The following is a 15,111-nucleotide window of genomic DNA, read 5'->3' as shown; positions in this document are numbered from 1 at the left end:
CACACACACACACACACACACACACAGACACAGACACACAGACACACAGACACACACAGACACAGAGTCTGGATACAAGAGCTGAGATGAGTCCAGTGAGGGTTCCCAGAGCAGCAGAACCAAAAAACATTTTTAGGAAATAACCCATAGCTTGCCAAAACGTCTCCCAGCCTGTTACCATGGAGTTGTCGGAGCGGGAAAAGCCCTCCGCCGTGCTGAAAGACAAAATAAGCAACAATTTTACATTTACACATCCTGTGTTGTAATACCTCTATCTGACCCTAGATGGCAGAAAAACTCCACCATTGAATCCGACAAAGTCACAATATCAGAGTGCGTGCAGAGTTGTAATCCTGCCATAGTCAGCTGTATTGTATTACCCCAGTGACTTAACAGGAATTAATTGTGACAATTGGCAACAATAATTTGTTTTTGAATGTCAATCTTAAAAGAGTACTGTGAGTTTTGGCACACTTAGACACATTGATACCCGATGCAAAAAACCAACAAGCTACCAAATTCTCTCACATGATTTGTTCTTTAGACTTAAACTTAGTGAGAAGGAAAAGAATTTGTCATCATGTGTGCATCCCAAATAAATTGCATTCTGTGGGTTTTATGAATAGACTGCATTTACAGTATGTAATGCATGTCTACCTTACAGGACAAAGCGCTTTACAACTTGCCTTTCATTCACCCATTTAAAAAACACATTCATACACCAATGTAAGTGTATCGACTTTTCAAACCCCCATCGCAACTTTTTTTCACAAACAACAAATCTAGCAACTTTCTGTGGAAAAGACAGCGACTTTCTGTTTAAAAGTCGTCAGTATTGTCCAGTGAGCACGCAAGGTATTTCTCTCCCGAGGCCGCCAAAACAGTCACCTCTCTCTAAAATCTGTTTTGTGAGGAGCAGCCCCTCCCCTCCCCGTGTGCGTAGGCAGGTAGAAAGGGGAGAAGGGGGCCGGTGTAGGTAGGAGAGACAGTGGGATGCAACAGGATAACGACGCAGCTGAGCAAGCCTGGCCCTGGGCAAGCCAGCCTTCTTTGAGAATTCTTTAGTGATCTTTTAACCTGCCTTTGTAGAATTTACTTTTTTAATTCAAAGATAGGCTACCTAAGCAATAATTATAAGGTAAATCATAAGGTCATGCCCTCCCCCCACAAATTGCTTTCTAATCTGTGGGAAACACTGTACCACAATCTGTTTAATTGCATAATTTAAATCCTTTTTATAACAGTTGTCCAGACAAACAGCCAGGCAACACAGTGCAATTAATAATCAGATGTAATGCTTATTAACAACCTCCCAAGCAAAGGCATTAGCTGTGTGGGTGTAATAAATGACTGGGCCAAACTGTAGTAAGTAGCTTTCTAAGAAGGCCAGTCTGAGAGGTGCTAACAACAAGCAAGCTGCCAGGCCTGTTTAGCCTATCCATTATTTATGCATTCATTTACTCTAGCGGGGCATGCAGACACTTGAGATCACTTTCCACGTTTAGCTGGTTGTGAGTAGGAGAGATAAGGCAGCATTGAGTACAAAATACTGCAGACAGGGACCCCTGGATAGCTCAGTTGGTAGAGCGGGGGGGCCCATATATAGAGGTTCCTGCAGACAGGATGACCTTAATGCAGACAAACAATGGAATTCTGCCAAATGTTTCCATCAAACTTGTCTGTCAAGAATTTGTTTGTTGGCATGTCCTGTTTGTTGATACAGGACAATGCTCATAACGATTCTAAGAAAGTGATACTCTCTCTTAGAATTTGAGTGTGTGTGGGGGGGGGAGAACTATTGCATGCAATGTTTATGTAAGTTATTAATAACTTCAGCTGCTCAGAATGCTACTTTCTCACTTTTTGACCCGCCTGTGAGTTGACTCGCGCATCACTACTGCGTGTTGTCCTGCCATGCCGGCTGTCCCTTCCACATAGACGTGAGTTCAGCTCTGTGACTATACCTCCTTCGCTGTACCTGTCATACAAATGGCGGGGCAGAATAAAAGGCACAACCGCCCCACCTTGAAAAGGCTGCGTGAACTGGCGATAAAAAAACAAAAAAAAACAAAAAACAGGTTGGATTCAATGGTTGGAAGACATCGGACTACACCCCAACTGCGTTTTACAATGGAATTACAGAAAACGGTGTGTTGCTCTTTAAACTGGTCTTTGTGTTTTTACTGAGTTGTGTGTGTGTGTGTGTGTGTGTGTGTGTGTGTGTGTGTGTGTGTGTGTGTGTGTACGTGCGTGCGTGTGTGGCGGTAGGTTTGTCTAATTTTTAGAACAGCATATATAGAAAGTCCTGTATATCTATGTGTCACAGATGACTTCTTCCACGAAACGACATCCATTAGAGACGTCAGTCAATGTGTGCATGTAAGCATGATTGTGTGTGTTTCTGTGTGTGCAACATTTTGGATAGCAGCTGTATAGCCTTTTTTTTTTTTTTTTTTAAATCTACAGACTTTGTACACGTTGTCCTTTGGGTGTCTGGTGGGTGAAAATCAGTATAAGCATCCTTCATGGGCAAATGTAAATGTGCCAATATTGTCCCGCGGGAGATAAACTAACCCTGAGGGAGTGGATAGAGACTCTTACTTTGTGAGGACAATGGAGACGGCGTCGTTAAGGATGCTCTCACCGAACACCAGCATGTTGAGGACCGGGTCCACGTTGAGGGCGTTAAAGATGGCGATGGTAGCTACAGGGTCTACAGCGGAGATCAGTGAGCCAAAGGCAAAGCTACAGCAAAGGAGTGAAAATTTGTTATATAGTAGACATAAAGTCACTTTTGACTCCATTAACATAATTGGAGAATTAAGAAACTAACACAAATGGGCAACGGAGAGACACAGCATAGCTAATTTGTGTATGTACAGTAGGTCACAAGGAGGCAGACAGGATATGGTGGTGTGTGTCACAAACAAGGAAGCATGTGTTTGCTAAGGTGGCAGACAAATTGTTACTTTAGTAATTGCAGTCGGTGTCGGACAGACCACACCCGCAATGATTTGGTAAAAAAAAGTCTAGGAAAGCACAATTAAACTAAAATTATTTTTTAATGAAATTTAATTTTAGATGTACAGTTTTCTTGATGAGATATATTTTTTTTAAATCAATATATATATATATATATATATATATATATATAAAAAAAATCTTTTTCACCCTTTCAAGGAATTCATTTGTTTTTGTTGTGTAACCTGTGCAAGTAATTTAATAAACCAAAACTAGGGTAATACACATGCCATATGTTAAGTGCAAAAATAGCAAAATCTGGATTAAATTACTGTAGTGGGAGGAGTGGCGGGTTGTTTGGTTTATAAAAAATGGCAGAAAATCCACGTGGGCAACATTTTGGTTATAGATATAGTAGATGTTGGAACAAGAAATCCAAGAAAGAAAATTGGATCAGATAGCTTTGTTTTAGGACTTTCCATAACAATATCTAATCAGTTGTTTTATGGTTCATGTCCTGAATTTCCCCAAAATGTCAATAAATTCTGTTGACCAGTTTCCGAGATATCCTGCTAACAAACACAAACCGAGACAAACAGCACTGGAAACATCTCTTCCTTAGTGAAGGAAATGAATAGGCAAAAGCTTGAACGCAAGACACACAGTCAAAGTTATGTGTACAATAACAAACTCTGCTGAAACAAAACCACACACACGGAGTAGCATACTGCTTGTGTGTCATCTCTGGCAGCTGGATTATCCTACTGTTTGGAACTTATTAGTAGTTCAAGTATTGCGTTTCCGCGGGCTTGGTTCTTAAAGCAGATTGAAGGTGTCAGTGGGTGATGGTATAATTATGATATACTAATATCTAATTTCCCTTAAAAGTCAGTTTGAACACAGCGTTTTACACTAGTTAGAGTGGAACACTCATACTCACCTATCAGTCATAGACATCTTATAAATGACATCCGCCTGAGGAAAAAAAACATACCAAAACATAGACACACATTATTAAGAGTTGCAACACAGAGATCTGGTTATGTCGACATTTGTAGCGCAATAAATATTCTTAACAATTCAGAGTTAATGGACGCCTACTCATCTCTCAGTATTAACAACCTGTTCCAGGAAAGTCAAAGAATCGTGACATATAGACAAGTTCACACTGCTTTTCTGAACAAGCCCTGGCAATGATAGAGTTATTGACTGATACCACACCAATCCTCACCTGCCCAAGGAAATAGATACCGCCTCCGACTATGAAGGCAGAGATAGTTGTGCCGATCACAGCAAAGAGAGTAATGGAGCCAATGTTCTGGAAGAAGTTACCCTGAACATACATGAACACACTGCTTAAGTATTCATGGGGTTAGGTAGCATGACATCTGAAGTAACATTGTAGCAAATATATTAAAATGAAAAGTAGGGCACAGTACAGGTAGCCTGGTCCTACCAGACTCTCGTACATTTCATTACACAGAGTACAGAGAGTCTGGCCACTCTCCATTGACAAGAGCAACCTCCCTTAAACACGGGTACTTTGTTAAAGTTTAAAACTATTGGATCTGCCCAGAGCCATCAGCAACCAGCATCGCCAATGTTTGCCTCGGCTGACTTGGAGAGAGCTGGAAAATCAAACCTTTTTCTTGACGGGGTTTGGGAAAAGTTCATGAAGGAAAATTAAAATTGAGCGGGAATACGTAGGAGGGTGGAGCCAGGCTACAGTACAGGTACAGAGAAAATAGGCATAATTTTGCTGTAAGTAATGGAGCAGACATGTATCTATAAATAATAATAACAACAACAATAAGAATAATAAATTATTAAATGTTATGAGCCACCTTTTTGAATTTTTCAATTCCTTTTAAACCTAAGTTATGATCATATATGATAATTGTGACAATACAGAAAAAAACATAACTAACAGAAATAAGAGCTGCTTATGTTATAATGCTTTCATGTCATAGCACTTAAAACCTAAAAGCGACTTAGGTCCCTGTTCTTTCATTGTCTTTATTTACTGCATATTGTAAAGATGTTACTATGAAACTTGCTCTGCACATTTGGATATTGTTAATTTTTTAAACTATAAACTATTGATTTGGCATAGTAAAAAATATAAATGTTATTTTTTACATGCATCACATTCATTCAAGTGGCAATCCTTATTTTATATCTTGAGCCATGAAAATTCAGATTCATGCAGACACTGCCATACCTTATGTAAAGAGTATCCAGATTCAAAGATGATGGGAGGCAGGAGCAAAAGGAAGAACATGTTGGGTCGGAACATTTCCTCCTCCTTTTAGAGAAGGACAGAGACAAAGTTACATGCAATTGACAGCGAAACAGTAGCAGTGGTCAGGTAACAGACAAGTGATTCTAACCTTGGCTTGCAATTGCACACTGACTAATTGTAACACACTGTAGTGGTAATGGAAAAAAATGCCAAGTCAAACTAGCTGGAAGCTGCAAGAGAATTCGGAAATCGTTCAGATTGAATAAATTAAAAAGTACAATCAACAGGAAACATGTAAATTGACCAATTTACTTATTTCCAAAGAGATTAGTTTGATACAAATTCTGTCAGGTTAGCCATCTAACGTTAGCTAAAATTAGCTTGTGGTAGCAAGACTGTGATTACATTTTTGTAGTAGGCTATGCAGTTTGGGACTACAAATACAAAAATCTATCCGCATGTTCATGTGCACATACGCATTCCTACACTTATAAAATGCAATTCAATGTGGAAGTAATCCAAGTATTTAGAATATGTTACTCAGATTGGATAACGTAGCGAAATACATTACAAATTACATTTTTGGGCATGCATTCTGTACGTTTTGAGAGTGAAGTTCCGTTTAGTGAACATCAGCTGACTAAATACTTAGTATTTAGAGAGGGGAAAGGGTGATGAGGGACTCACACACTCACACACTCACACTCTCACACACACAACATATATAATGAAATCATTGTTTCTTCCCAGCTAAAAGGGCCAGCCTCTAAGATCAGGCGTAGGCATCATGTGGCCATGCATTACGCTCTGGCTGCCAATGTGTCTGTGCATGATGTGCCATGTGGTGTGTGTGTGTGTGTGTGTGTGTGTGTGTGTGTGTGTGTGTGTGTGTGTGTGTGTGTGTGTGTGTGTGTGTGTGTGTGTGTGTGTGTGATCTATGTTAGTAATGTAAAAGTCAATATACGGTATGCATTAAAGAATATTCATGGGGAAAATCTATTTCTGGGCCCTGGTTGACCCTGCAGTGGTGTCTATCAGGAAGGTAGAAGAGGGCGATCTCTTTCATTGTATAATGTGAGCCATTTTTCATAGCTGGTGGAGCTGACTCTCAACATCAATAACCCCATAAGGTTCCTTCTTATAAAGCATCTATTTTTTTCTCTTAATATTACAGAGATATGATTTGCTATAGGTTGGCAATTAACAACTGCTGAGAGGTGAGGATGATTTACTTTTCTCTGACAGGCACAGTTTTAATCTACAATTATCCATTACATATAATGCAAAGTTTCAATTAACTATTCAAAAGGACAGTGCTGGCAATTTATCCAAACCATGATGACATGACTAGTTCATAATCTTCTGAATGAATCTATTTTCCCCATCTAACCAATTAAATAGGGCTATTAACCAAATAAGCATGATGTGATGGCAAATGAGATGAGATAATACCACAGCACATCATTTAAAGAGCATTTAAAGTGCACCAACTTCTGGCTGTAAGGATGTTAACTTTGGCTCCAATGGTACGACCCCGATTGATGGTACAATTTGATGACGCCAACCTGCGCTATTTGGGCAACAAATAGGTCAGGAATAGAGGACATCCTATACATAATGTATGCTGGAATAAAAGGCTATGCTCCTACTTACTTTGTATCATTATTCATTTACATTTCAAGCAAATTAGGCCAGTGGGGATTGCTCCCAGATTACCGCTTTTCTTGACATTTATTTCTGGCCAAACTTTACCCTTCAGGACAGATAAAAGGTCAGGAATGAATATTAACACCTGAGACACAAGAAGGTATACCATGCATGCACTACGATCTGACATCTACAGCTGCATGTCTGCACGCATGCCCATGTTTCCCTGCCACATACAGTAATGTCTACTGGAGCGACTTAAGCACACGCACACCTGCATATACACATTTAAATAAGCAGATGTCAGCATGCTAGTGCTTTGCATTATTTGTGGATAAAGGTCTAATATTAGTAGGGCTGCGATAAAGGGTTACAATTATTGTCAATGAATCTATTGATTACTTTTTTGATTTACTGATTAATCATTCAGTTAATGAAAAAGCCCAATAGAATTTCCCGGAACTCAAGGTGAATTTAAAACAACATTAAAACAAAACAAAAAGCAGCAAATGATCACATTTGAGAAGTTCAAACCATCACATCTCTGGTTTGGAATGTTTGCTTGATGAATGGCTAAAATGATTACTCAATTATCAAAATTGTTGGGGATTTAATTACTGTTGATTGACTAATAGATTCATCACTAGATTTAAGGATATTTAATACAAACTTAATGCACTAGACTGACCTGGTCCTGAAACCATGAGTAAAGATGTTGCCTGAAATGGCAATATGAGATTTCAGGCTTGCTGAGAGTGATAAACAGTGGAGAAATACTGTGTATGTTATAAGAGAAGGATAGATGAAATGGATGAAACCAGACAGCATAGAAGAGGAAGCACTGAGACAGAGCTTGAACTAAATGAGAAAAGATGAATGCCAAAGATGAAGGGAGCACAGAAACAGAAAAAAATATGAGCAGGAACGATGGAGAGACCTTCGCGTACAGGCTCCCTGGAGGCCCGGCTCTGACACAGTGACATCACCACATGGGAAAAAGGCCCCTGAAACCACAATTAAAACTGTTCTCTCTGTGTCGCTCTTTCCATGGCGTGGGGAAGATATATTAAAAAAGATGTGCTGCCCTTTGAGGCTTAAAACACACCACTGCAGCCACTGAGGAGAACGAGGCAACATAAAACAGTACAGAGAGAAAACTAAATTATTATCTGGAGTACACTGTAGATGCAAATATATACACCTATGTATCCCTCTCTGTGCTTTTCCTAGGAGACAAATTGCTTCTGCATGTTACTTCTTACCAGCATGCTATTTCTTCTTCAATCTGTGTCAGAGCACAGGGGTGAGATGGGCAGATGAGAGAAAAAGAGAAGCAGTGAACAGTCCCAGAAAAGCACATAAGGGAAAGCTTCTCTTTATTTGCTGGATTGTAGGGAGAGTTAGAGGGGTTGGTAACGAAAAGCACAGAAAGCAGTTTGGTGGTGAAAGGCGAGGGTAAAGCCAGTGATGACAGGATGCTGTTGCTGCCTGAGGGGGTTGTACACCCTTGGTGGTTTTATGGGGCAGTCCTGGAGGCTTGATAGATTAGCCAAGTGCGCCATTTTTAGAAACATGCTAGTTGGAAGAGATAGCGGGAGCATTAAAAGATGGCGCATCCAGTTTAAACCTACAAAATGAGCTAGTGATTAGAAAAAATACAGATGCATTCCATTGAGTTTGGTGGTAAAATATGGACGTGTGAGTAAGTGCACTGTATGCACAATTTCAAAAGAGGTGCAGTCGAAAAAAATAATGCTGACAGAATCACAGTTATGCCACCGGCTGTGTTGCTCACTGAACAGGTTACATGGTGCATCCTGCTCTTGGGGGCTTTCTCAGAAACAAATAGGTCAGACATAATGGATTTACATCAAGCCCTGGGTTTTTTGAAGTCACCAAAGACCTACAAACCACTTAGCATATCCATGCCCCTGCAAAGAAGCTGCTGCATATCACAGTGTAACTTCATTACACTCTACTGAGACTGTTTCTATCAAGCTGTGTGGTAACAGGTCATGAAGCCACTGCCTACTACACTACATAAGGACAGGTGAGCAGGTCTGCTTGATGTAATACACAGAGATAGCAGTCTAGATGTTCACAGGACAGGGACAACTGAGGAAAGGGGCTCTGGTTACTAGTAGCGCGCAGATGACTCAACAACACCCAGGGGCCCCCAGGCTAAAAAACAATGGCCCCCAGTGTGTGAGAAACATTGACACAAGCTGTCCCCTTTTCTCCCCTCTCCCTCCCTCTGCATCTCTCCCTCTACATCTCTTGTGAATTTCTCTCATTCACTGGCAGAGAACAAGGAATGTTAATTGAAGGCTGTGAGAACCAGGAGAAAAATGAAGCGCTCATCGGGACACAGTGGGGAGATAACAGAGTGGAGATGATGAGATTAAGAGAGATGCGAGTTGTGACAAGAACAGTGTCCAGGAAATGAATGACACATAGAAAGGAAATCTATAGCACAGAGAGGAGAGCTGCTTGTTTATTGGGTTGGTAGTGGGTGGGGTGTTCCCAGAGAATTTGCTGTAGGATAAGTGCATCATATGAGAACTGGAAAAACTGGTTATATACTAGGGCTGCAAAATTGATTGCAATTTTATCGAAATATGGACTAGTGCAATATACAAATTGCAGAGGAGCGCAATATTTGTTAAAGGCAAAATATGTGTCAAACCATTCTGATAAAGTATTGTGGTGCTGCGGGGACGTCCTGGCCAACAAATCCTATCCTACAGACTACAGAAAACATCTTTCTCTGGAACAGATCCTTGCAAAAATTACACTAGAATCCTTTTCATTTTTTAAGATTCAATATTAGTCAATGAAAATGAGAATAATGCTACAAACATGATCCTTCCCTTCAGTATTGTAAATCTTATTGCAATCACAATATCAGTCAAAATAATTGCAATTAAATATTTTCCTCAAATTATGCAGACCAATTATATACTGTAGGCTTGATGCATTATGTTTTCAATAAGCAAATACTTGATGTTTGTCTGCATTGTCCACACTCTAAATTGCAGTTAATACCAAGATTGCAGTGGGTGTAGCTCTTTTGTTTATGGATGTGAAGCAACTTTGTCGTGCACTGCATGTGTTCATGGGTTTATTTAAATGTGTGGTGTGTGGAGGAATGTGGCAGTATGAATTAAACCAAAAGTAACACCATTAACTGTGTGTTAACTGAGAACTAAAATTGTAGCCAGTGCAGTGTGAACACAAAAAGCTGTGAAGTGGGGTGTGTTCATGAGTGAAACTATACCTTCCAGTTGGCCAGTTCCAGGAACTCAATGATCTTAATGAAGCCTCCCATTAAAATTCCTGGAGAAATTGAACAGAAACAAAACACAATGCCATGGTTTAAATATTTTACTACTTCATATGAATATTTCAATACAACAAGAACACAGATGGAGTGGAAACGTATGGCAAAGTGCTATTTTAGTGGTTAAAACAAATGGAGGCCTGTCCCCCATATGTTCAGGAAAAAAATTGATATGAATAGAGTAAAAAGGCTATTGTCGTAGTTTTGTCGTAGCGAAAGTCCCCTTGGGCCTTCAGTTCTCTTGTTACACAGCCCAGCAGAAAATTGATTAAAAGGTCAAGGAAAACACAAAGATGTAAAAAGAGCAGGGAGAGAGAGAGAGAGAGAGAGAGAGAGAGAGATAAGATGGAAAAACTAAGTAAAAGCATCAACGCATTGTGTAAGACCCAGATATATGCGGGCAGATTGAAGGGGTTTACTACGGAGGAAAACACACTATCGGTAAAGAGGAAGAGAGAGAGAGAGAGAGAGAGGAAGTGATGGGGGAGGAAGAGCAGCCCTTCCTAATCTGCAAGCAGAGTGTTATCTCTCTAAAGCAGAGCCCCATGCTCCAAACAATGAGACAAGCTTTGTCTCACATGAAGCTCAGGCAAAAGGAAAAGGCCATTAGGGTCAAGTCAGATCATGTGTCAGTTGAGTTTGAGTGAGGGTAACTGCACAAACATGTAAAAAAGGGAGAGGATGTAGAGTTAACCTAAAGTGACCGCCCAGAAGAACTAAAATAAAGCTGTTTACAACAGAGCACTTTCTGAAACTTGGATAAGGCTACCAATGATACCATTGGGTTAGCCTATGCTCATAGTAAAAGACACACATTTGACTTAGACGGAAATTATTTTAGTACTGTAACCTTACAGTGGGTTTAATCCACAGCTGGACATACACAAATGGGCAATAATGTTAAGAATTTTCTATGACATACAATATGTGAAAAAGAGACAACACAAGGAAGAGTGAACAGACATCAACTTTCAAATAAAAAGTTTTATATGTGTTCTAAAAAATAAAAGAGGAGTATTCTGGAAAACTCCCAAATCAGGCTCAACATTAGTTTCCTGTACTAAAACTGCCCGTGCTTTGAAAACAAGATTTCATAGAGAGCTCTTAAATACAAAAACACTGAACATTCCTAGACCCGGCCTGTGCAGGGTAACATGTTCCATAAGAAGTACTCACCAAGGGACACGACAGCCACACTCTCTGGGAGAAAATGCAGTTTGAACTTGATAAGCAGGTGCACCAATATAATACAGATACCTGGGGTGAGATGAGAGAAAAGAACACTGAATGAATATTTAGGACAAATACATCCATGTCCCAAACATCATGTCACACCATCTTAGATCAGCCCAAAATAGCCCCCACATCATATAGTGTTTAGATCATTTCTCTGGCTGCTTTCCTTCACACAAACTACTGTAGACTGGACAGGGATGTCTGAATTAAAATTCACATATCTCTAACTTTGTTCCATCTCATTGAAAGTCTAAATGGATACTTTAATTTACATCATACTAGTCTATGAAAAAATGTTATAGAAATGAGGTCAAATACAGTTGCTTGACAAAAATAGGCCTACAAAGCAGTTGCTTGGCATTTAAAATTAAGAGTTCTGAGACTTTACAGTAAAGATAATTGCCCACAATTAAAACATCCCAATAGGGTGCCCGGATGGCTCAGTTGGTAGAGCGGGCGCCCATTTATAGAGGTTTACTCCTCAATGCAGCAGGCCGCGGGTCCTACCCCGACCTGCGGCCCTATGCTGCATGTCATTCCCCCCTCTCACTCCCCTTTCATTTCTTCAGCTTTCTTGTCAATAAAGGCCTAAAAAGGCCAAAAAAAAAATCAATCTAAACAACAACATCAAATTAGGTTGTGAGAGTACAATAGACCATGTCTTTCAATGTCCTGAATTGGTGCACGATTATGATGACAAACTCCAAGGCCATAATGAAGTAAAGTAAACGGCAATTTATACACATGGCTGAAATGCAGTGCTGCAAATGAGATAGTCAAAAGACACAGTGTATGCAACACTGAAGCCAGCAGAAGCTAGTTCATCAAAGCTGGACTGTTTTGTCGAAAGGGACATAGGTTCAGTTTAGGCCTGATTAAAGCACATAAGGTACATAATGTTATTATGGTTTCTCAGAAGTGCTTTTTAGAACTAATGTGTGGTTTTTGTATTTTACTTTGAGGTAGCTTCTCATTTATTGATCTATACCATTGCAGTCAAACCACTGATGATGTGGTATTAACTTCAGAAGACAAATTACTATGATTTTCTGCATGTTGTACTTCCTGCAAGCAATAAAACACTTGCTATGTTGAAACATTTGGTTAAAGACTAAGTAACATGCTTATGTGTCTACAAAGTCAATAAGTCTAATTGGTAACCTTATGCATGATCTATGCCAAATTGTTGGTACACTTACTGTGGTAAGCCTGTGACTCAACCTTCAGTGAACTAAAGTGCATAATGGGCACTTTGTTTCTGAAGAAGCTATTGAACGAACACATACTGTATTCATATGTAACCACATCCTTTGCTTTATCCACTTCTTTCATCACCACCCACTGATTTAATGAATTGCTAAAGTGGTTGTGTATTTTCCCTCCATTATTAGCTGTACGAGGTCTAAGTTATGTATATTGCGTAGACCATAGTGATCATATTTCCACTGTGGAAATAATTCCGGCTCCCTTGCTATCCTGTATTTTCAGAAGGACACTAGACTAGATTCCTCTTTTAAAACAATGTGCCTGGGGATAAAAACTGTTACTGCATGTTGACAGTTACAGAAACTCAGCAACGGAGCAACCAAGAGACTACCAACCAATAACCAGCAGGCTGAAGAATATGGTCATCCCGCTAGACTGCTCTTCTTCCTGGGCCTTGACCCCTGTCTGTACAGGCAGAATGGGCTTGGCGGTTGGGGGTGCCTGGGTCGTTGGCTTGACAGCAGGTGTAGTAGAATGGAGGGTCTCGTTGCTGTAGTTATCAGTGTCATTGGACTTGCTGGAACGAGACAGGAGAAAAAGCATGTTGGTGTGATGCATACAATTAATCTATACAGATCAATAAATATATGACTTTGGATTCCATATACATCACAAATCACCAAACCATTCAAATCACAATGTTTCTGTGTACTGGCTGTGACATTTTTTTTCCCTCTAGGACAATAAATTAGAGCCCGACCTATATATCAGCGGACCGATATAATCAGCCAATATTAGGTATTTCCTGAAGTATCGGTATCGGCATTTATAATGTCCAATGCTTCATTCATCACAATCATTGATTCTGTATTATTGATTTCTTATTGTGTTTTTGTTCAAAAGGACTTTAAGTTTCATATTTTAAGTTTGTATTTGTATGCATTTTATATATCAGAACTTTCATTCATTTTGATGTTCCTCTGTTCTTTTGTGACAATAAAACTAATTATTATCATATTATTTTAGTGAGAACTCACAAATAACTAATGTTAGGGAAATCTGTTTATGTTTTGTTAAGAGTTTCTGGATTTCTTTATTAAATATACAGTATTTCAGCCGATATATCGGAATATTGGATTATTAAATAACCAAATATTTGTATTGGTATCAGCCTTAAAAATCCTTTATCGGTCGGGCTCTACAATAAATCTAACCTAATTTAATTTTTAAAGCTCTGTTGAACAATATAGTGTTAAATCAAAGAGCAGAGAAAAAGGTTGGAAATAAAACCCCTTATACACCTAACCACTCCTAAACTTTAATAATATTAATAAGGTACAATTAGTGTAAACTAGTAGGCTACATTTTGAATGTTACAACTAACGTTACCTCATTTGAACTTTAACATTACTTACTTTAATCATTTATCAAGAATCAATACCTAGCTACACTAGAGACTCAAAAGAGAGGGCCTTAGAAAAGTGTGATTAAGTAGAGGCAGGGTTATATTTATAGCTAAGCTAGCTATATCTGTCAAGCCAAAAGGTATCATTTTATACCAACCGTTTTTTGTTTAACTGTGTACAATTTTACTGTACGTACTGTTGTAGGTAACTTAGCAACGTGTCTTTAGTTGTTCGTTAACGTGAGCTGGATTGCGGTAACGTCACATTAGAAACCAGTTAGTAACATTACAAACAAGCTATTGCTACCTAGCTTGCTACAATATTGGGCTAAGCTACTTCAAAGAGCACTCAAACCTGACAGACTGTCCGTCCTTCTGTGGGTTGATTGAATCGTGTCCATCTTCTTTTTTATTTTTTACTAATGTTTGCTGGTTTTCAACTTGAGCGTGGTCCACATCCACTCCATCGTCATCTTTCTCATGCAGGTCCAACGAGTTTTCCCTCTCGGGTTGCTGCGGCACGCACGGATTAACAAATAACAGCAAAAAGGACAGCAAAACAACTTTACGGTTAACACCTTGCATTCTCAAACCACTGCACTTAACCCCAAAAACAACGTTTTGTAATAAAAAAGACTGGAAGTCCCATGTCGACAGCTGAATGCTTGGTGTGTTGACATCACAACTCCACTTCCTGGTAAATGTTTTTTGTAGGGAGTTGTAGTCTTTACTTTGCATACATGACCTGAAGGTCTAGCAAAGACACAAACGCACGCAGTTTGATAAAAGTATTGTCAAACAAATATATATGTTTCTGTGAAAGTGGATACGATTTTACTTTTAATAGTATAAATAAAGTGTCGATGGTTCACAGTAAACCCTGGTGCACTCGATTTCCCATAAGCCATTGTAGTGTATCGTCACCCGTCCACTTGCTGTTTCACGGATACTTTAGTTTTATTTGTTGCCTGTATTAGCTGCAAATTACCTGCATATGTAAAACACATGCAATTTGGAATTAGTGTTATTATTATCAGATGGGTGCAATTTATATAATTTCGCTGCAAGATCATC

The 15,111-nt window shown here is 39.3% G+C and overlaps 1 protein-coding gene across 1 annotated transcript in view; it reads right to left on the bottom strand.

Moving 5' to 3' along the window:
- slc9a8 (solute carrier family 9 member 8) overlaps positions 1 to 14,725 on the bottom strand; it is a 21,719-nt gene extending 6,994 nt beyond the window's left edge. Inside the window, exons 1-9 of the mRNA XM_032521194.1 lie at positions 14,393 to 14,725; positions 13,028 to 13,209; positions 11,367 to 11,447; positions 10,128 to 10,186; positions 5,183 to 5,266; positions 4,193 to 4,294; positions 3,902 to 3,936; positions 2,602 to 2,745; positions 77 to 215 (exon numbers count right to left, since the gene is read on the bottom strand). Coding sequence (XP_032377085.1) covers positions 77 to 215; positions 2,602 to 2,745; positions 3,902 to 3,936; positions 4,193 to 4,294; positions 5,183 to 5,266; positions 10,128 to 10,186; positions 11,367 to 11,447; positions 13,028 to 13,209; positions 14,393 to 14,622 — 1,056 coding nt within the window. The 5' untranslated portion in view covers positions 14,623 to 14,725. The remainder of the gene's footprint in view (positions 1 to 76; positions 216 to 2,601; positions 2,746 to 3,901; positions 3,937 to 4,192; positions 4,295 to 5,182; positions 5,267 to 10,127; positions 10,187 to 11,366; positions 11,448 to 13,027; positions 13,210 to 14,392) is intronic.
- Between the last annotated feature and the right edge of the window lie 386 nt (positions 14,726 to 15,111).

Source organism: Etheostoma spectabile, chromosome 7 (genome assembly GCF_008692095.1).
Source record: "Etheostoma spectabile isolate EspeVRDwgs_2016 chromosome 7, UIUC_Espe_1.0, whole genome shotgun sequence".
NCBI lineage: Eukaryota > Metazoa > Chordata > Actinopteri > Perciformes > Percidae > Etheostoma > Etheostoma spectabile.
This window is presented reverse-complemented; position numbering and strand designations above follow the sequence as displayed.